At 39.6% G+C, this 22,808-nt stretch overlaps 1 protein-coding gene and 1 long non-coding RNA gene across 4 annotated transcripts; one reads left to right on the top strand and one right to left on the bottom strand.

The window, feature by feature from the left end:
- Positions 1-258: 258 nt before the first annotated feature.
- ptpdc1a (protein tyrosine phosphatase domain containing 1a) lies at positions 259-22,076 on the bottom strand. 2 transcript variants are annotated; one of them, XM_044169849.1, is made up of 10 exons: positions 21,817-22,076; positions 17,131-17,214; positions 14,367-14,538; positions 13,917-13,997; positions 12,275-12,393; positions 6,559-6,696; positions 5,360-6,468; positions 3,502-3,687; positions 1,514-1,624; positions 259-1,430 (listed from the first exon to the last, which is right to left on the bottom strand). In XM_044169849.1, the coding sequence occupies exons 2-10, from the start codon at positions 17,204-17,206 to the stop codon at positions 1,317-1,319; spliced, it is 2,106 nt and encodes a 701-aa protein (XP_044025784.1). In that variant the 5' UTR covers positions 17,207-17,214; positions 21,817-22,076; the 3' UTR covers positions 259-1,316. The 2 variants fall into 2 exon arrangements, with proteins under 2 accessions (XP_044025784.1, XP_044025773.1); XM_044169838.1 differs by lacking the exons at positions 17,131-17,214; positions 21,817-22,076 and adding an exon at positions 14,668-14,890.
- Positions 15,002-21,808, top strand: LOC122863395. Of its 2 annotated transcripts, XR_006375003.1 has the most exons (7): positions 15,002-15,085; positions 19,618-19,689; positions 19,785-19,837; positions 19,923-20,011; positions 20,297-20,408; positions 20,503-20,611; positions 21,043-21,808. It is a non-coding gene; the product is annotated as an uncharacterized LOC122863395 (long non-coding RNA). The 2 variants fall into 2 exon arrangements; XR_006375002.1 differs by having other exon boundaries at positions 20,503-21,808.
- Positions 22,077-22,808: the final 732 nt, after the last annotated feature.

Here is a 22,808-nt window from a genome sequence, read left to right as displayed (position 1 = left end):
CCTGTCGTAACGTGCAAACAGCTTTGTGAGTGAAGGTCTGAAGTTGACATTCTTTGATCCCACAAGGCATTTGTATAATAACACACACACACACGTTTGAGATTAAATGGTGAATATCTGTTTTTGGAATGAAATGGGTCTGGATGTTACACCACTGTGACAACACCAGGACACACTCTCCTTTCTTTCTGAGCTGTATGCTGAACTGTTGATAAGCCTAAATGGTAAAAGGCCATAAAAAGACTGACACCGGTCACATAGCTTGCAGTAAGTTGTGTTTAATTCTGTAAGAAGTAGCCTGTTGCAACAATGAAAAAATAGTGCTGGTTGAAAATTCCCCACAGTACAACGTCTCATGTCCTTCCACATTCAGTGTGTCAGCAGATCTACGTTACATTGCGTCCATATATGAGACTTATGAGGTGAGAGGGGGCCACTGACTCGTCTCAACAGCTACACACACACACGCACACACACACACGCACACACAGGCGAGGCGACGTTACACACAGCAGCATGACACAGAGTCCAGACAGAGGCCTTCTGAGTTGAGGCAGACAGCATTTTGCTAAATGCAACAGTGGAGGCAGATTGATGTTTTACAAATGCATGTACAACAGAACAGTACAGTGAGAGGTTTTTGGTGCACGCAGTATTAAGGACATAAAATTGATTGGAAAAGCAAATGCACTGTGGCCTGTCGAATTTGCATTGCCATAACAATAGCCGCAGTTTGCATTTGACTGAGAAAACACCTTACATTCTATATCAACAAAGCAACCTTGCAACTTGTCATCGGGTTATAGTTATTAAACCAATTGCTGCATTTCAAATAACAATATCTGAATAAATAAGACACATTGTAGCATCTGCACAGTGTAAAAACATCTTTTGGTTTAAATAAGACCCCCCCCCAAAAAAAGCTTTGTCAGCTGAGTTAAACATTTAAATAACATTACATTAACATCATGAGAACATTTTTTCTACCAACTAACAGATAATAAAAACAACATCTAGTCCCTCACAAATATTACAGTAGAATATACAGATGACAAACAAATGCTTTCAAACTGAGCACAGTGGCACATTAGCATAAAGAATGGCAGTGCTTAGAGTCTATTAAGAGCTTCAAAGAAAAATGAAATGCTAAACCTTCAAATTACATAGTCTTCAAATATCTTGAAAGACTAAAGATTGGCAGATCTCAGCAGTATCTGATGCAAGGAACTGGCTTAAAATACAGTAATGCCCAAACATTAAGAGTGGAACCCTGTTTGTGAGTCTTCCTCTTTCAGAGCGCTCCTGATGAAGCTAGATCAGGAGTCTTCATTGTCCTCCACAGCTTTGTCATGCAGCTCATGAAGAATGGGACTCAGGATTGCTTTCAGTGTCGTGTACAAAGACTCGTTCTTCTCTGAGGCAGGGTCAGTCTGGAGAGAACAGACAAATCTAAGTCATTCATACGAAACACACATCTTAACATATTCTATATACACCTTATGTTAATATTCACCTTAGTCAACACTTGTATTGTTTGGTTAAGAAATCTAGTCTCCTCTTCTTCAGGCATTGGCAGGAGATGAGCAGCACAGTCGAGGATACACAGCAAAGTGAGTCGGTGGCCCTGTCAGTGGGGGGGAGAAGATTACATGACAACACTTTCGGTCTCACACAACATTTTCATATTTCTTTTAAAAGCAATAATAGTATCACATAAATCATATGAACAAAAGAAAGTCCAATGAAAAGCTAAATAATGGCATTGGCTTCAAACAGCTTTTTATGTTTCTATTCTTGGCAACTATGTGCGCTAAATAGTTACCACCAGCCCATATTAAATACTAGTACTGTTTACTAGTACTTGAAAAGATAGGTAAATATGAAAATATGGCCCTGTGTAAATCTCTGTTAGCTGCTGTATCTAGCAACTACCTTCCTAAACATTCTCACAGTGGATGTTAAGTGCAAGACGGTGATGTAAGTGACAAGGCTGAGATGATTGCAGATTACTGCTGCACAAGAAATTACAGAAAACTATATATTGAAGTTTTATGAAGGTATTTCTACAATTATAAAAATGCGTACCATGTATCAAGGCTGAGTCTTTACCACAGCGGCACGGGTTCGAGTCCGGCCCGGCCCTTTGCTGCACGTCATCTCATATATTTCCAAGCCTTACTGCCCGTTTGTGCAAATTGCAGACTATATAGCAGTTTTGACTGTGATATTTAGTATATTTATACCAGAAAAATGACTGAATGAATTAAGTTGAATTAAAAATGGCAGCATGCAGACTAAAATTGCAATTTTCTTCAGTGTAGTCAAGTCAGTTGTATTTATATAGCCCAATTTCACAAATCTGCCTCAGGGGACTTTACAATCTGTGCAGCATACAACACCCTCTGTCCTTTTTGGGGGGCGTTTTTCCTTATCGGAACCGAGGGTCTAACGGGGAAAAACTGGAAGAAAGCTCAGGAAGAGCAGCAGAGGACGGACTCTCCCAGGACGGACAGACAGGAAATAGATGTCGTGTGTACAGAATAGACCAACATAATAAAATTACAGTATGGACAATCATGTGTAGTGTTGATGGACAATCTTGTCCTCCAATGCAAAAAATGTCTGTCAATAGTAGGGATGGGTATCGTTAGGATTTTTGTGATACCGATACTTATTCCATACTTATTCCATATACTCCATAATTTGGTGGCAAAAATAATGCCATGACATGAAAAGATGTGAAAAGATTCAACACTTATTTTATTATTACTTGTTTTCTTTCACAATAAACTTGGCGCCAGCCCTGTGACATTCTGCTGGGTTGGACTTGGGTGTCTGACGAAGCTGTGGCTGCTGCTCGACTGACGCTGTCTATGGGATTATTTAGGAACATGAATTAGAAGTGCTTAAAACCGATGCTAACTGTGTCCTGAGTTAATACTACACAAGTGCTACCTTGACTTGACGAGGTCGCATTTTTAGTTTTCTAAATCCCATCAGCATCGGAGCCGGGAGGATGAATGAATTAACGTTACATAAATACTGACAGCAGCAGTTTGTCCAGGAGCTTATCAATATTTCGATACGGAGCAGTCAGGAACCGGTACCAATTTAGTACCAGTTCTCCCATACCCATCCCTATTCAATAGCTGTGAAATAACAACATGGAATAATCTATTTTTACAAACTTTTCCACAACTTTTTCAGTTTGACAGTTGTGTTGACAAGTGGCAGTCTCACTGATTCTGACACACACTTTGTATCGTTTTCTGTTAATACGATACAAAGTGTGTGGATTGCCTATAAGATATTGACAATGAAAACAGGATTTATAATATTTTGCAAATAAACGGGATTATAATTTCTGCCATAATCAAGTTTTATAGTGTTACTGGACACTGAGTTAAACAGCTGCCTGAAACAAAGCTGTTGTGTGTAAAGTGTATGTTTTCATTGTTTGCTTCAGACGGTGATGGTGTGGAAGATATTCAACACAGCTACCTTTTCCAGTGAGTCGAGGGCCTTCTGTGGGTTTACATTCTTCTCACTGAGAGCTTCTATATCCTCACTGCTGATGACAGGATCCTTGAGCTGCTCCAGCCATGACCACATCAGACTGGAGAGGACCAGAGGATCTCTCTCCATGCACAGCCTCTCCCACGCTCCCTCTCTGGAGTTCAGCTCTGTCTGCACATCACAACAAAGAGCACTCTGACAATGAATTGAAATGAAGTGGCAGGTTTAAATCGGGGATAACAAAGGACTACTGAAAATGAGCACAGTAGTTTTTAAAGGGTGTGTTTTTAGGGTTGGGATTTTCAAATTCCTTAAATGACAAAAATATGTGTCATACACATTGAACAGTGGATGAAAAAATGGAATATTCTGAACATTAGCTGAAGAGCAGAGCAAGCGCCACATGGCTCATAAGTACAATTAGTAAGCATCTGTTTTGCAGCTTTGGAGGAAGTGACAACCTTTAGTTACAGCGGGGCATCTAAAAGGGAACATGTGTAGCACTGGATGTTATATCTTCACCATTATCACAGTACAAATCAAAAGTATGGTGGAGATGATGATTAGGGTTCTACTGTATCTCATGCCGGCGGTACCGTCAGCGCCACAGTTTCTCATAACACCACATTTCACTGCACATCCTCCACCTCTCCCTGGTGGTGCTCTGGGAGTGTTTGTTCTCTCGTTGTCTTTACTGAAGCAGATAAACACTGTTTGCATTTTCCAGAATATATAAAGCTTCATCACTGAGTATGTTTACATGCACACAAGGAACCAGGTTACTGGGAGAAATCAGGTTATCAGGCAAACTGGACAATGTGTTTAAAGCCACTGTACATATACATGCAGGTCAGTAATCTGATTTCTCCCTTAGCCCTGACTGTTTTGGAACAGTTGCTTATTTAAGCCCTTTCCAGACATGGACTACGTACCACTGCTGGCTGCATCAAACTGTAAAAATGATGGCTTTTTGGCAGTCAGACACAGCTGACTTAAAAATCCTTTTTTTTAGGTCTGTGATTGTTTTATTTTTTATTTCCTATTAGGCACCTGGTGCACAAGACAAAGCAGTATTATTGCAGGAGAACATTTGTGAGTTAATTATGATAGAATTAATTATAATTAATGATATAATATGCAGTTTCTTTTTTTTTTGGACCAACAGCACAGTGAGAGAACACACTCTATATATGGAGACAGTTTTTCCTTGCAGTAAAAATGTGTTTAAATTTTTCAAAATGATAACTGTTCAGAAATGGACTTATTTAGACTTCTAGAGGCTACGTCAGTGTCAGTTTGATTCAAACTTCAGAAGGAACAATTCTGAGTGAGAAGATGAATTGTGTAATGATTTCTCATTTCATCTCGTCACTCTGCTGTCACAGCAATACTTTCCCTGTCTGAAACCAAGTTACATGTGCAGATACTGGCTTTCTCCAAGAAAAATCCAGCTGGGAAAATTGGGTTTCTTTTTCACCTAATTCAATAATGGAATCTGGGTTTCTTGTTTCTGACACAGAATAAATCTGCAGAAAGCCAGTAGTAACTGTTACTGTCTGAAGGAACAGTGTCCTGTGTGAGATGACATGCAGAGGCCGGCAGTCTCCTCAATATCTCCACATTTATGTAGTAATGATTCATTGACATTAAAGGAATAGTTCAACAGTTTAGGAAATACACTTATTAGCTTTCTTTCTGAGAGTTAGATGAGAAGATTCCGTTATATAATATGAAGCAAGAACCGGTAGCCGGTTAGCTTAGCTTAGCATAAAGACTGCTATTGCTACATGTTATATTGGTTGGCTATATGGTATATTTGAGAGTATTTTATGGGGTACGCTACCTGCCACATAGAGACCTTGGAGGTGAGATCCGTGTCTGTCAGGTCCAGGGCCAGAGCTTTGGCTACCAGCAGACTTCTCCTCTCTGGGGAGAGCTCGGACTGGAGGGTGATGAAGGGAACCTCTGTGACATTCCCTCTGTCTGCTCCACCCGCTGACAGATCCACATTTGGCTGCTCCTCATTGGTTACCAGTTTGCTCTTGGTTGTTAAGGCGTTACAGTGGGATTTTCTTCCCTGCTCGGACAGATCTGAGGACAAACTCTGATGCCTCTTGTGTAGCTGCTTTTTTAAAAGGGGGGATCCAGTGTCTTGCTTTGCTTCTGTAATGGGGTCCTGAATGCTGCTGATAATGCCCTGAGGAGAGAGGTCACACCATTTGGGGGGGTTACAGGCTATAAGGCTGCTGTGAGACAAAGAATGTTTGATCAGGCAGTTGACTGGTTTGTTGCTCTTCAGATTTCCTAAACGGTGCTGCCGTGGTCCAAGTTTGTGAAGGACAGAATCGCTGTAACTGAGGGTCCTGTTGTTGGACAGAGAGGATCTCAGAGGGCTCTCTACATTCTGCTGCCTCCACAGAGGGTCAAGCTCGATATCACTGGCGAGAGGTTGATCATGAGGAGGTCTGGACTGCAGAGCAGGTGGGCTGAGATGCTGAGATGAACAAGGTGGAACAGGAATCCCCTTCCCTCTCATCTCTTTCCCGAGCTGCTGAAGGGCCTGCTGGGACACGGTCTTCTCCACCTCGGCTGTGAGGTCAGGGATCTCCAGCCACTCCGCCTCTGTCACCACCTGTCTGTTGGCTGCGATGTCGACGAGGAGCCTGCACACCAGCTGGACGATCTTTGGCACATTCTTCATCTGTCGAGCCTCGTAGCCGTGCAGGAGGTGGTGCTGCCGGGTAAGGTATTGGGACAAGGTAACAGCACTTGCTTTGGGTTCTGCACAGGAAAAGACACTTCGGAGAGGAACCAGGAACTGGGCGAACTCCCTGACGCACAGCAGCTGGCCTCTGGTCTGAATGGAGTTGGGTCTCTTGGCTCTCACAAACAGGATGGCTTGGTCAGCGCTCATCCGGGACGTGAAAACCAAGTAACAAGCAAACAACACACCTACGTGATGAAAAAATAAAAAATACAAAAGTGATATTTTACAAGCATAAATGAAGACTGACGCAATTCCATATTGCTGGCGTTACAAACCTGTTCTTCCAAGACCGGCATGGCAGTGGACAGCCAGTTTCCCCTCTTGGACAGCAAATGACATGACTTTCACCATGTCAAGGATTGTAGTCAGAGATGCCACACCATAATCCTTCCACCCAAAGTTGTAGTAATAAACTGAAATACACAAAGCCAGAAGAATTCAGTACTGTTCAATATCTACCTAAGCCCTATTTAGACATGCAATACATAATACTGCTGGCTTCATCTATCCACCGATTTAGCATTACATAACCCATAACATTGTCAGACTCATGATGATCAGGAAAAAAAGGATCAAAATCGATGCAACAGAACCAGAGATATCATCTTTTTTATTATACACATTCTTCTTCCTTGCAATAACCTAGCGACTACATTATCCACAATGCAGACTTTACATTGTGATGATGTGACAGATTTTTAAATCACTTTTCTCGGCTCGAGGAAAGTTTTAACAAATATAAAACCAATGGATCAAATTGGATCATAATAGAAAAAATCATAAATGACCTTGTTTGCAGTTTGAGGTGTCCTGTCAACACTTTTACAGACGTCTCTTTAATAATGGTGGCCTATGGGGAAAATGCTTTTTGGGACGCAGGGGGATTTTTCATGGCAGTGGCCACTGGAAAAAATTGTGAGCAAGGCTGAGCAGCGGCGCCGTATCCAGGTCTTATTATACATTGATGCTGGAGCCTCTTGCCTGCGGCACAGATTAAGAGCAGACTACAGCGGTCTGGTAAACTCACTTCTTTCTAACTCCACACCAACAGATCTTTTTCATTTTCAAACTTGCAGTCTTCAGCCCCAACCGATGCTGACTCAAGTGACATCCTTGAAGCAATTTATCAGACTTCACACAGCTCCCTCTGGAGCCACAAAAGGCTTCATAGAACTTTTTTTTCACATATGCAGTAGTACTCCCCAACACCTGGAAACAGACTTTGATGTGTAAAGTCAGTGGAGTTCCCCTTTAAGGTTCCTTACAGCTTCATTCAGACATGACAGCACATTTACAGAAAGAGTCACAATGCTCCCGCAATATCTGGCATCTGGTGTGCGAGGGGGGACAGAGAGAGAGTTAAAAAAGTTATGATAGTGAGGAAGACGACTGTTGGTCAGATTATTACTGTGGTTGCACAATATGGAGGACCGGAACTGCCAAAAATAAATAAATAAATGACTTAATAAATAAATTAATATGCCATTAAATGCACCAAAAATAATATTAAAATTAATTTAGGCATTAAATAATTTATAAAATGTGACACTAATTGGTATTTCTGTTTTAATTTGCTTCTGTATTAATTTACATTTCTATTAATTCCAATATTTATTTACTTTCCCATTTTATTTGCTAATTTATTCATTCATTTAATTCATTCATTCATTTTTTAAAATGTATTTATGTATGTATTATTTTCCCTTTTTGTCCCCCATTTATTTCCCCTAGGTTATTTATTTCTGTCTTTTCTTTTTACATTTCTGTATGCATTTCTGCTTCATTATGCAAATGAGGGGGCTTTTCACCGAGAGCAGTAGAGCAGCGGGAGGACATCAGATGGAAGACCAAAAAATATTTCCTCCATAAAATATGATCCAGTTTCACCAAAATCAGTGAATAAAGTTATAAAAGTTGTGTGCTTTTGTACAGTAATCAATGAGGCCCAGTCCCCCGAAACACAAAATGTTAAATTCATCAAGTAAATTCATCATATTCAGTGAATAATTTGTTCATATGAATACATAAATGAACAAATTAATACATAAAATGGGAAAGTAAATAAATATTGGAATTAATACAAATGTAAATAAATACAGAAGCAAATTAAAACAGAAATATCAATTTGTGTCACATTTTATAAATTATTTAATGCCTAAATTCAATGCCTAAATTCAATTTAAATTTATTTATTTATTTTTGATTTTGGCAGTTCTGGTCCTCCACAGTCAAGCGTACATAGGTTTTTTAAGCTCTTCTGGGTCGCACCGTGAGGGGAAATATAGTTTTAATAGACTGATACAGAAGAATTTCCTTAAAACTTAAAAAGAGCTCGCTCACAGTGTTTCCTGGTTCATTAAAATGATTTTATTTTCTTTGTGAATAAGAATAAAGATTGAGATAATAAATGTATTACAGTGATCTTAGAAGGTGGAACAAGATGTGCATTTAATCTCTCTCTTGCACAACATGCAAGGAGAGAGATTTGTGCCATGTTGAAAGTGATACGGAAATATTACAGGTCTGACCTAGTAAGAGTGCCGTCGTGACTTTCACATAAAATTGTGTCAGGTGCTTATTCAGACATGAGACCGACATGTTCAATTGCCATCACATTTAGATAAAGAGGTGCGTGTCTGTCTGAAAGGGGCTCTACAGAGTTGTTTATTCATTAAATATCTAAACTGGAGTGTGTTGGGACTGCGCAACACCTACAGCAAAATAACAAGCCAGTGTTTATGCTGGAGGCTTTTTACTGAGTGTCAGATGAAACAGCACTATTCAAAATGCAGTCGATGCTTTTATGAGGTGGCCTGGGTAAATATCTCAGGAGAGCTTGTTAGGAAGAGGAATCAAGATTGCCAACTTTCAAAGACATAACATAACATAATATGTGGAATCCCTCTGTGATTACTTGGTTACTAGGAACCACATCATGTTCCGGATGTAGGCAAAACACAAAAAACATTGATGGTCTGAGGAAAATGTTAAATCTACCTTAGTCTCTCATCTAATACCTGCTGCTGCTACGATAATGCTAAGATACAGATGTGTTCCATAGAGACAGTTCATTTTCTACCACTATTCTCTAGTCATGCAGTCTGCTCTACATCTTGTACAAATGTGGAAAGAGCTCTACTCTTGAATAAGTAATAATATTTATGCATAGTGTATTTATAAATAAATAAAATAAATTATAAATAATACTTATTTATAAATAAATCCATGATTTAGTTTACATGTTAAGTCCTCAGTACATTCTTAGTGGCTACAACTAACAAGGAAGTTCTCGGCTAGTGAAGCCCTCACTAATATGTAAATCTGTAACATACATCTCCAGTTGCATCCAATCAGAAAGCAATCAACAATGTAAAGAAGTCATTGCTATATAAGAAGCTGAAACAATACTTCATAAAATAATGGTTTTAATAGACCAAGTGGCATATTAAACTGGGCCAAAAAAGGATCAAACAAAGGAATTGCTTTCATTTATATACACAAATATATCTTTAACAAGTATTTACGGTTTATTATGGATGGATGGATGGATGGATGTTTAGAGGGAGAAATAGCTAATCCATGTATGGATGTAATGTCTAACGGACAAGTTCATCTATTTTTGCCATAAAACTAGCTTATTAGTTGAGCCATATTATTGTGTTACTGTCTGAAATGTAATTTAACAATACTTATATAAGGGAAATGACTGAAGTTTTAAGACTGTAGCATTATTCTGGGCCTCTTTAATCAGAGCAAGTAAAAATGGATGATGTCTATGGAAGCATACAGGAGACTATATTAAAATGATAATGTAAACTTGGAAATGAAAATGTAATTCCACAATAGCATTATAATTTTCCACATATGTATGTGTTATTTGAGTAAAAATGAAAATGCAATAATCTAATTTTCATTTTCACTTCCACATACTTGTATGGGCACTCTATGACCATATTAAAATGAAAATGGAAAAGCTGTTTGACATTTAATTTTCAAAGTCATACCCCACTGTACAGTGGACAATATTCAAATGTTCAGATTTGAAAATTAAATATAAACAATGTCGCCTGATTTTACTTTTATGCAAACAATATTTAAGTCAAAATGAAAATGAAATTTGAAAATAAAAATGAAAACGGCATTTGACATTTAATTTTCAAAGACTTAACCTGCTGTACAGTGGACAATATTAAAATGCAATAAGTGAAACAGCGTCCCCAGTCTATTGCATTTACATTTAAATGTCACCATGCTGCACTGCAGCGATTTTACACACAAAAACTATATAACAACTAAAATCATACTTGGTGATATATGCACAGTATTCAAGATATTATTACTACTGACGCTGAGACGGTGAGATAGTTATGGCTCACTACAAGTGCAAGGTGTTTGGTTTGAATGTTTCTGATAACGTGGATCTACAGTTAACATTTGATAATGATTATATTATTATAATTAAATGTGTGAGGCATCATTATACAATCTGGCTTCAATTCACCACCTCACCATCTGTGTTGCCAATTACCACTGTCTCCAGAATGTGGTACGCATGGGTCAGAGTTTACTTACAAGTGTGCACATTTTTGCGTCAAGTTTGTTTTTATAGATCACAACTTTTGTGTGTGAAGTGGCGTACGCCTCTTTCAGGCCCCGTTTTGTGCATACACAACGGTTATAAATGAGACCCGAGGCCTGTAAGTAGAATGTTAATGAACCAAGTCACTGAACGAGGAAGTGACGACCTAACTGAAGATTGGCCTTGATGAGGGGACTGACAGATTTCATTTTCATTTTGACCCCAAAAGAGAATGGTGACATGTAAATTTAAATGCAATAGACTGGGGGCGCAGTTTTCATTTTCAAATTGTTAGAAAATTTCATTTTCATTTTGACTTAAATATTGCTAGCACAAATGGAAAATTAGGCTGCATTGTTTATATTACATTTTAATTTTCAAATTTTAATTAACATTTGAATATTGTCCACTGTACAGCGGGGTATGACTTTGAAAATTAAATGTCAAAAAGAATGCCAATACGAGTATGTGGAAATGGAAATTGAATCATTTAATTTTAATTTTTACTCAAATAACACATACATATGTGGAAAATTACATTTTCATTTTCAAGTTTACATTATCATTTTAATATAGTCCCCTAAAAGCTTCCATACAGTTCATAATGACTTTTAAAAATGACTGTCCCCTGTGATAATGGAAGCTGTTGTAGCGTTTATCTGATCTCAGATCAATCACTGAATGATGTGTGTGGGTGAGAGAGCATTGATCTGTATGGGTCAGCAGTGTGAGAGCCTGTGAAGCTGCTGAAACTTTTTCTTGCTCGCGGTCCATAAAAGTCATCCATGTGTTTTTGTTAGTTTATGGATCGTCATTAGTTAGCTAGCAGTTTTTATTTACTGTTAATTACTGTAATTAAGCTGCTAAAGCGCAGAAGTTATTCTTCGTTTTTGTCAGTTAGCAGTCACATAAGCATACTACTAAGTCTGACATACTCCATCCTTTTTTCCCAATGGCAAAAATTACATTACATTTATTTAGCTGATGCTTTTTTCCAAAGCGACTTACAATAAGCGCATTTCAACCATGTGGATACAATCCAAAAATTGTAAGAATCATGCAAGTATGCATGATTGATGCATGCATCAACTTCATCAAATATACTGAACTGCTTCAAGTGCTACATTTAGAGACAATAAGAGATAGAGGAAGGTGTTTGTTTTTTTAAGGGCAATAGAAAGTGAAATAAAAAGTAATGTGAGCATGGCCCAATGATTACATCAAATCATTCACATCACATTAATTTTTGGAATATCAGTTCATGTTTATTTCATGAATTACATCCAAGATTTTGTTTTTTCTTCATGTACCTACTCTGTAAGTCACACTACAACTGCATATGTATATTGGTTTGTGTCCTGATTTTAGCGAATCTACAGTGTATGATGGTGAGGGTGGATATAGAGACTCACTGCCTGCCTCCATGAATGTTTCGGGTCGATAAGTGAAACCACTCTCCTGCTCCAGTGGGTTGCCGCAGCTGGCATGTTCTCCGGGCCGCTGCAGGTTAATGACCGTCTTCAAACCACACCTGAGCACAGCAGTGTCAGTGTCAGTGTACAGAGCAATCCACCACAACAAGTCAACACAACACATACTACATTACAGCAGGAGTGGAAGTAACAAACTCTCTCTCTACTCTTGTTACTGTAACAAATGTATCATTTTTGTTTGTACTTTACTTATTACTATTAAAAATCAGTAACTTTATTTTTACTTAAGTATTTTTTATCTCAAGTATTGTACAGGTCAAGTCGCATCCGTGACAGAATAAAAACAAAAGTCAATAAACTGTGAGAATGGAACTAAGGAAAAGTGATAAATCAGCAGCCGCAGCAGAGGAGAAGCAGCTGGTGTGTCTGCGGCCGCAGCAGAGCAGAGCTCCATGTCCAGAGAGGTGACGCTCGGCACTCAGCTGACACTCTGTCAAATACATGTTCTGAATGTAAACGTTCACTGGCCAGCGTCAAGGGCTGTGAGAGGTGCAGTCGCAACTGGGCCGGGGTTAGCAGCTTGTGAAGAGTACAACAATGCAAAGAATGATGTCATTATGGGTTAAGGTCAGCATTATTGTACCCCAGCATAGGTAAAAAGAAAGGTTGCATCTACCGCATCTAATGCACCAACCAGCGAGCACGCTAAGTGACCCAAATCAAACACACCCACTAAATGCTAAAATGCTCGTGGTGGGTCCTCCAGCGGTGATTTCTACATTGCTTGGGGCCCTCTACATTCTGTGAGGTGGGTGAGGCCTTCACAGTGCACAAGACGCACAGAATGGTTCTAACTCACCGTACAGAGGAGGATGTCAATGTTGCTAGGAAACGTAGCGTTGTGTGCGTGTGTGTGCGTGTGTGTGCACTACACGTTTTAGCTCTAGCTCTCTTTTTGCTTTAATGTGTGTTTGTGGCTGCAGCTGCTGTGTTGTCTGCCATGGTCATGTTTTATTCTGCTGGTAATTCTGTAAGAAGCGGCAGGTTAGTTCATTTCTGTAGCCTAGTAATGCTTGTTGCACCGGCCGTGGCGGTTTTATTTATTGTTGGTCATTTTCATTTATTGATAATCAGTTGTATGCACAGGCTGCAAAGTGCCGTCTAAAGAAAAGGAATTTATTGTTGATTTGGACATAAAAGCTCTGTGGTGTGATGTGTATACGTCGACATGTTAATGCACTTTATTTTGTAGCCTAAATGTGTTCTTTAATGTAATAGATCTATCATATAGCATCATTATCATATAAAAAAAATCTTTAGCCTCCCGACACCCCCCATTTCCCTTTTAAGAATGTAACGTAGTATTGTTTAATCAGAGTACATTTTAACTGCCATACAAGTAATTTTACTTGTACTTGAGTAAAATGTCTTTAAAGTAACAGTGCTTTTACTGTTACTGTTACTATTCTAGTAGGCTTTTCATTACCCTGCATTACAACACTACCTGTATTTACACAATGACATCTGACAGCGCTGCAGGTAAACATAGACAGCTGGAGCAAACCATTCAACAACCACTGTTGAATCGAAAATAAGGTGTGAAAGAAGGAGACTACTGTACCTTTGAAATTGCTCAATTATATTATATTTCTCTATGATTTCGGTGGAAGGCCTTGCCATAGCTAGCAAGTTGTCAGTAATCCTGTAAGTAGAGAATATGACAAGTTAGGGGGAATGGTATATACAGCAAAATCATAAAAAAAATAATAATTTGAACTAGGGCTGCTTAGCAAGTTAAACACAACTTTAAAGGGCTCAAGGTACCAAAGACCCTTTAAAGAGCGAGATTTCCAAAGACCCTGCAAACATACTGATGCACCAAAACGAATGATTTCACTTGTTCAATGATTCCGTTTTATAGACAAAACCAGAACAAACAACAGTATTAACTTTTCATGTAAGTATTGATCTGGACTTCAGTGACCCGTGCTGACCGAGCACAGCACTGAGAGGAAAAGTACATGAACACTGAGCGCTGTATGAAAGATAAAGGCAAGACTGGCCAACGTACCAGGACGAGTAAAGACCTTTGACGGCTTGCTCCTCGTCACTCCAGCGAGAGGGGTTCTCGTATTTACAGGCTTTCCCTCCACAGGCCATGGAGCACTGCATGTGACCGGGGATGACGTGCCTCAGGGTCTCCCCCATCTTGGTGTACTTTGCTGTAGGGACCCTAGCATTGGCTGAGGAGAAAAACAAAAAAAAGAAACACAAGAAGAATTTGACAATACTCATCAGTGCTTAGTGCATGCTTTCCTTGCAAGTGAAGTCATCTAAATGCAAAACGCTAGTTATTTCTTCAGTGTGGTTACATCTCCTGGTCTTGCACTCAGTGGGAGGCTGAGGCTGGTTCACGCTGACGGCCACCATGACTCTGTGGGAGGAGGAGGAGAGGCTCTCCAGGGCAGAGCTGCGTCTGCGCTGCAGGACATTCAGCAGTATGTCCGAGGCCGAGTGCCTGCGACTGCGCCTCCTCACGCTGCCCGTCACCTCCCCGGCTACGGAGTGCCATCCTCGGTGCAGCTGCATCTTACTGTGCGGGCTGTGCTGCTGCCTGCACGGTGATCATCTCTGTACTGACAAAGGCTCCTGGCTCAACAGCTCTGTGCTCATGATGAATCATCGCACAACAATCGACCGTTGGCAAAGAGAGGCAAATACAACCTACCAGTTCGTCAGCAGCATTTGAAGTGTCGCCATGACAACCATCTCCAAAGTCGTCAGTGGGAGGTAAATAGGGGCGAATGTTGCACACAAAGTACACACACAGACAGACACAACGCACAGATCTGATGCAGGTGGCTTGTAAATGAGAGAGGAAAATGCCGTTTGCCTGCTTAAAAGGCCGTGCATCTGGTGGTGGTCAGCCCCGAACACACAGCATGTACGAGTGTTAACAATGAGACCGTTATCTGCTTTTAACTGAATAATAGCCAAGTGATTTACATAACACAAAATGCACAGGGTTGTGACATTTGACTGAATAACACTATGAATTATGTCAATATGAAACATCTTTTTGAAAGTGCTGGTATTTCTCTAGGGATACATTTGTCCAGCAGTTTCACAATAAGTTAACCTTTATTCTGTTAAAGAATTCATCTTTTAGTCTAGAAAATGTCAACAATCAATGCAACAACAAATGCTTATTGAAAGTTATCACAGCGCAAACTGAAATGGAATATTTTGTAAAACTGATTATTTTGTCTGATGACATTCAGTTAATAATGACATGAAACTAAGAAAAGCAAGAAAATCCTCACATTTAAAGCTGGAACCAGCTGAATCTACTAGATTGTTGTATGGACACATATATTTTGAAATATCACTACTATTGCCTGCTACTACTAACAATATCAATTACGGTTGTTATGTTAATAAATACATTTTTGTATACTTGAATATTAATAACATGAGAGCTGTAATAATGGGAGCACTTGTATCCGCTGGTTTAAGACCGGACTTTGTAATTGTAATACTGACAGTGTGCTTGAAGCCTGCTCAATAATCCAGTAACCAGTCCACAATCAAAGTGAAGCCAAAAGGTGAAATGAGACTGCGGCTCACTGAGACTCTCAGTGTGTGGGAGCAGCAGGCAGGCAGACAGACAGCAGATGAGACAGGGCTGCAGCAGAAAGCATCACTGTAGATGACTGGCTGCACAAGATATGGACAAAATAAGATCTCAATTTTGTACGAAACTCCCCCCCAAAAAACACCTAACAACATGTATGCTACAGTATGTGTATAAAAACAAACAAGCAATGTTACCATGTAATGGGGTCTGAAACACCTATTAATTTATTTTAGGTTATAACCAATTGTATTAATCACTTATATTAATCACTTATACTCTTTACTTTTACAATATTTTTTAGGTTGTTGATACTAATATAGTAGGAGGCGATTCTGATCAGGTTATCCCCCTGCCCCCCCTTATTTTATTTAGTCAAATAATTCAAAATAGAACATGTGTCAACAGATTTATTATGTGTTTTGTTTTTTCATTCATTAAGCACCAATTTTAAAGATGTCAGGCCAGGAAATTGGACAGAATGTCAGAGGTCCACACCACAATGACAACAACCTATTTTAATCTTTTCCTGGTGGCAGAGATATGGGAGGATTCTTTCTATAAACAACCTCATAAACAAACTAATTATTGAAAAGATATGACCAAATGCAAAAAAATACACTTGCCTCATATATATCTATCAGGGTAGCCAATACTGACATGTTTATGTCTTTTTAAGAGACATGACAATGTTCTGTGGCCATATTATGTGTCACATCCGTGGTAACATTCCCGAAACACTAATAACCACCAGCATCAATACTTAAAACTTACTGGTGTTTATCTTTTATTGATGGAAATGGAGTGGATAGGTGTTTCTTAACCTGTAAGCCATCCGCTTTAGTTATCACTGCATATTTAAGCAACAATCCTTGTCAGATAATAGACCTGCTGACCCCTTCATCAAGTCTTAAGTATACTATATCCATCTTGTGCACCTAATACTCCCAATTATAGTAAATCTAATGTCTAGCTACATAAATAACACAGCTTTCATAATAAATAAATCACTCTTTGTTTCACAGGAAAGTTTCAGCCAGCCTGGGAGAAAAAATCTTTTCTGACTTCTAATTCGTTTCTAACATGATATAAAAAGCAGTTTATCGTCAACGAATCAAATAATTTCTTTTGCTTTGCAAATAAAAAAAAAAAAAAATCTTAAAATACAAAAAGCTTTTCTTGTGTTGCAGAGCTCTCTTACCTGTCTCCATCTCTGTGCTGATCACTCCACTCGTGGAGTAAGGCAGGTCAGTCAGTACGCTGACACCAGCTGCCATGGCAGGGGCTAAAAGGTGTGAATAAACACTGTGTGTCAAAGGCAGATGAAAACAAAACAGGAAATAAAAAACATCTTACAAGCAGAAACCTTGGTTGTGCTGATAACGCAAACAGTCACAAGGTGTGCACACAAATGAGATATGAGGAGCATGAGCGGCGTTGCCTGGCAAAATGACCCAGGGGAGAGAGGGAAATGTGCAAACTGCGCCACCATGTCAGCAGCTCATATATCAGTCTGACCACTGCACCTCTGGGAGCAGGGGGGCGTGGCCTGGGGACAACAGTGGGAGCTAGGAGCACATCTGAGATCCAGGATCCAAGGGGCTGAGTTACAAAGCACGCTGACTTCTGAAGCACCCACACATCAAGACAGATGCAGTGAACGGCATCATCGCACTCAGACAGAACATTTCAGTATGTTCTCAGTTGCAACCAATTAGAATATTTTGCATGTGAGAGATTAGGCAAATTCCTCCTGTCTTATTGGACTTATGCCACACTTACCAATTATTCAAGTGAACACATCCACCTGCTATTGTGCAGCTTCAGAGCAATACTCCTGACTTGCACATCTGATTTATGTATGCCGGATTGGTGTCACACAGATCTCCCAGAGTGTCAGTTTAACTCCCGGGACCAGCTGTGTCTCACGTTACACCCAAAGCTCTAATGGGCCTCTTCACTTGTGCTAACTGGTGTTGCAGGAGTGAAACTCTGCACCTTTACAGCTCTCTGCCTCACTGCGGTCCATTAACAATTGAGCAGGGTCGCTGCACTTCACATGCTAACTTTTTGATGGGCAAACGATTCCTTGACCTTTGCTTTTTACTTCCTCTTTGATAAAGTCAATTAGGATGGCTTCATCGAAGAGCAAGAAGTCTATATGACGTAACATTTGACTTGCTTACTATAAAATTGCCTCTTAAACTGAAAGCATTCGCACAACTTGTCGAAAAGCTCAATGGATTTTAAGATTTTGAAACCTTTGATTTTCAGGTCACATTTAGATCACAATGCCACTCCTGTTAAGAGTAAGGCTCCTGTAATCTGTGAATAATTGATGGTGTAAAGTTAGAGCCTGTCTTTTTCCATCCACAACTGTTTTTTGGGCTTGTTTTACACTGTAATCCACACTTCTTGCTACAAGATGATATGGCTCTAAAACCTAGTATGACACTGGTTGAAGTGTTTCCAACATTAGGGCCGGAAAGAAGCCTATCCGATCACTTCAGCAGTCCGTCCTGCTGGAGCCCGACACCACCTGGCATTGTTTATAGGAAGCTCTTGATAACGAGCTGGTGAATGTGAAGGTGTTCTTTGTGACAAATGGGACGTATGTGCATCAAATATTAACAATTAAGTGATACTGAGCTAATACAGTGACCACAAATGAATGTCTGCACCTTCACTCAATCAAGAACAAATTAACCAAAACACTTCACACATTTGTGGTGGATCCATACGCTCAGGGTGTTGGTGGACATGAGGGAGATGGTGCGGAGGCTGAGAGATATCTCTCAGAGATGTTGCTAATGAGCGTGGGATGTGAGAGTCATTTCTACCGAGTGCGCTAATAAAGAAATATGGCCGACGAGATGGTGCTCCTCACACCATGTTTAATCTACGACGATGTGTTTGAGCTGGGGATCCAACTCAGACAACGTGCAAGTCAGCAGAATACACAGCCTTCACAATACTACAGCACGGCTACCTGTCACAGTGGAATACGCAAAATCCCACTCCAAACGTGGTTTTGAAATTCAACTGGCATTTTAACATATAGGCCTGGGTTTTGTTATTATTTCTGTTGGTGCATATGAAATATGCCTTTCAAGCTGACAGTCAGTGGCCTTGATGGTTTAACTGAAAATCTGTAGTTCACAGGAGAGAATCTGTGCTCAAAGTTAAAAAGACGCTATTAAACAATAGTATTTGAATTTAAATATACTTCTGTGGTGGTGATTCTACATTAATTCCATTTTTTTACATTTTAATATCCATTATTACAAGCATCAATATTAAGTAGAAATCACAACAAATTGCGCAATTAATTAGTTTTTAATTTTTTGATTGACAGCCCTACTATGACGCTATCACTCTGATACAGTTCCTAAAGTTATATTTTCTTATCTATTTTAGCATGTAGGCTATCTAGCACTTTATGGATAAATGCGAAAGTGGCGCAGTTCAGATACATTTATCCATACAGTTCACTGTATGGATGCAGGTGATTGACAGTTACCTTCACATCCTTGCAAATGAACAGAAAGTTCAAGTATCATATTTTTCTGTATGTTTCCTCTTTTGTGTACGTAAAACTTACTTGCATTAAAATCACAAGACTTGTGCAATATATTTTAGTTTTTGTGAATTCATAGATTAAAAAGGTTGATATTTTACTCCTCTACAGGACTCCATGTTTGTGCTGTCTTCGGTTGTGTCAACATCTCTGTTTAATGGACAGTTTAGATGTGTGAGGAAGGTGAGCATATAGAGTGGAATTTCATGAACAACACTCATCATTCATAGAAGTAATATCCGGCTCCAAACTGTGGTGTAAAGCCTTTTCTTTTATAGATGATCATCTGTGGCTGTGTCTGTACAACACAGGAGGGCACTGGATTCTTTAGGTATGTAAATCTAACAATATTCATAAATTTAACAATATTCCACCTAAATATGTGACTAAAACAGATAAACTGCAATGTGTTACAGATTGTGAAAATGCCAGGACAGGCCCTACTTGCTATTGACCCGTTAAGGAACGAGCAGAAATACAGCAGGAAACTCTTGAGACACTGGAGGTAATTACTTCAATCCGTCAGCTGAGCACACACAAGTTCGGTCAGGAAAGTCCCAGTGTCTGTTTTATGTGAGGCATCGAGTCGGAATGCAAAATATAAATGGTTTACCTTGCCCAGACTGAACTAATGCTAAACCCTGTAAACATGCTTACTCCTACAGTTGAACAGAACGCTATAAGAACACTGTCATGTTCTATATTATATTACTAAATGGTTGTTTTAATTATGTCATCTCATCATTTTGTTCACTTTTTTTCTACTAACTGTAATGTTAAATGTTTTTAGGAATTTCTTAAGGATGAGACAGCACCGATTAAGCAGCACAACGTGGACTGTAGAAACTCTGGCTCATGAGCTGCAGGTGGATGGGAGTAGCTGTGGAGTCTTTATTTTAAAAGTAAGACCAGTACCAGTTTAGAAATTAATATGTTAGGTGTATGATAACGCTATGTACAGTGTTTTACTGAGTCTGGAGTGCTGCCTTTTTTCAGTTTGCGGATGAATACCTTCAGTCTGGATCAATCCTTGATGTGAAGACTGATCCTGGACCTGTGCAGGCTGTCAGACTACACATTGCCTGCGAGCTCATTGAAAATGGTGGTAGGTCCTCAGCCTCACAGGATATTTCAACATTATTTATGTTTTTTAGATTTTCTGATACTGTAGATACGGTGTAATGGACTTATTAAATCTAATTTATTTTCCAAAAAGGCATTGTTGAATACAGCATAGCCTGCAACATCATCGACTCTGACACGGAAAGTGACAATGTTAGCTTGGCGTAGATAGAAATTAGAAAAATGTATAGAAATAACAAGCTTTACTGGTGCTTCCAGTAACAGAGGATAATACAGTTCCAGTACTTCATTATAAATGCGTTTAAGTCCACTGTTACATGTAACGTGTCTCACATGAAACTGACAGTATGATGGTAATTTCTGTCACTGTAAATGGTTGACTATAGAAAATATTTTGAACTAGTAATCTCAGTCTTCTATCGAGAAATGTCTGCCCACTCTTATTCTCCTCAGGTGCACTAAGACATTTGTCTCCGATGGACACATCCTGACTGTCTGAAATCTGTCCCTGCCAATGGAAATGAAAATTACAGTTGCTTGAAATGCAGAAAATAGAAAAAATAGGCTACATTTTCTTGAGGAAATGTGTGTGCTTGTGAGATAACAAATAATAATAAGATAAAAAAGATAAGTGATACGTGTGTGTGTGTGTGTGTGTGTGTGTGTGTGTGTGTGTACACATGTGTAGGGTGCTCATTATGAGCTACTCTACTTTTAACCATATTTACAGTAGACCATTCCGATAGATATTTCCTACCTGACAGAATGAGCGCCCCTACTTTTAATCCCATTTTTAGGGGTTGTATGTGTGCTTCTCACCCGTATCTATATGCTAGGGTGGGGGATTAGGAGTGAGAGGCTTAGTTCATCACACTTGTCTGACAGGATGACAGCGGGAACACCGGCGGACACTTCAGCTAACAAGCAGCTGTCGGTCCCACTAGCTGCACTAACATCAGCGCTCCTATTAACGGTTAACGTCACTTAACGCTAGGTCACATGTTAATTAGCTCGCTAGATGTAGCTGTACTGGTAAGTTTAGAAGTGGCACGGAAAGACTAACGTTAAGTTAGCCTCTGTGAGTGTTGTGTAACGTCAGCCCCAAAGTAACGTTAGTGTGTCTGGTGCTGATGCTGCAAGCTGAAGACTTAGCTTAACGCTAGAGAATTAGCTTACTGTACTGTATTAGCTGAAGCTAGCATAGTGGGTTGAGAAGGCCTGACTTACCGTTTTCCTGTCGTCTGTGTCCGGGGTTGTCTTTAGAATATCTGACATAGTCGATTCATCGCTCTAAAACCATGGTCGTTTTATCGCTGGCACGTAGCAGACCGGGACTTTCCTCTAGCCACATCTTTTGGTCAGCTAAGTACAGCTAGCTTACTAGCTAATTTAGCAACCTGACATGTTGTCATGTAGAACGGTCCAGTTACGTCACGTGACCGCACAGACAGAGCACAGTTAGCATTATTTTAATCATGGTATGGTGGTGTTCGGACATCTCTGCAGCTCTTCACTGATTGACTGTAATAGTGTGGTGTAAACTGGTTCACAGGCTTTCAGGGACAGAGGGAGCAGCATTCTAAGGTTGTATATTACAGGCTGCCAAAATAGCTTCATTACATAACACATAATAGGGAAGCCATGAGAGAATGTATAGGACTGTGGGGGAAAGACAAGGAAATAAATGGAAAAACATCAAGTTTGGGTATGCAGCCCCCCTTCCACTGTATGTATAGGCATGTAAAACAATCACCTTTATAGGATGAGGCTGGCTTTATTCAAGATGCAACATGTTAGTTCATCTTTCTGACTTTCCACCCATGTCTGTGGCACCCAGTGGCTCCTACTGAAGAATGGGTTAAAAATGAGTCACATATATAGTTTCATTTTGTTTTGACCTTATTCTGATCATAGATGCCTTATGTAGAAAATACACAGTTTCTTTACAATTCAGACAAGAGGCACACAGGGCAAGAGAAGGAAATACAAATCTCTTTTACTTACCCAATGTCCGTCTTTGTTGGACTCCTTGTTCATGACACCAACTTGTTGAAGAAAAACTTACTGAAGAGATGTCCTCAGTTGAATAAAGGAATAACTCGATGAGCCCCAGTTGGCGTCCATATATACATGAATATTTGGATTTATTATAAACAAATCTGTCGACACAGCAGCAATGTGGCAGCGTGTACACAGGGCACAACCTACACAATACTTAA

Source organism: Siniperca chuatsi, linkage group LG2 (assembly GCF_020085105.1).
Source record: "Siniperca chuatsi isolate FFG_IHB_CAS linkage group LG2, ASM2008510v1, whole genome shotgun sequence".
NCBI classification, from domain to species: Eukaryota; Metazoa; Chordata; class Actinopteri; order Centrarchiformes; family Sinipercidae; genus Siniperca; species Siniperca chuatsi.
The sequence above is the reverse complement of the archived record's forward strand: the minus strand, read 5'-3'. Positions and strand labels throughout refer to the sequence as shown.

Excerpts from the sequence above, each read along its gene's own strand:
- ptpdc1a (XM_044169838.1), bottom strand. The coding sequence starts at position 14,884 with ATGCAGCTGCACCGAGGATGGCACTCCGTAGCCGGGGAGGTGACGGGC. Across the intron at positions 14,539-14,667 it reads TGAGTGCAAGACCAGGAGAT|CCAATGCTAGGGTCCCTACA; the intron begins GTAACCACACTG and ends TTTTCTCCTCAG. Across the intron at positions 6,697-12,274 it reads AACATTCATGGAGGCAGGCA|TTTATTACTACAACTTTGGG; the intron begins GTGAGTCTCTAT and ends TGTGTATTTCAG.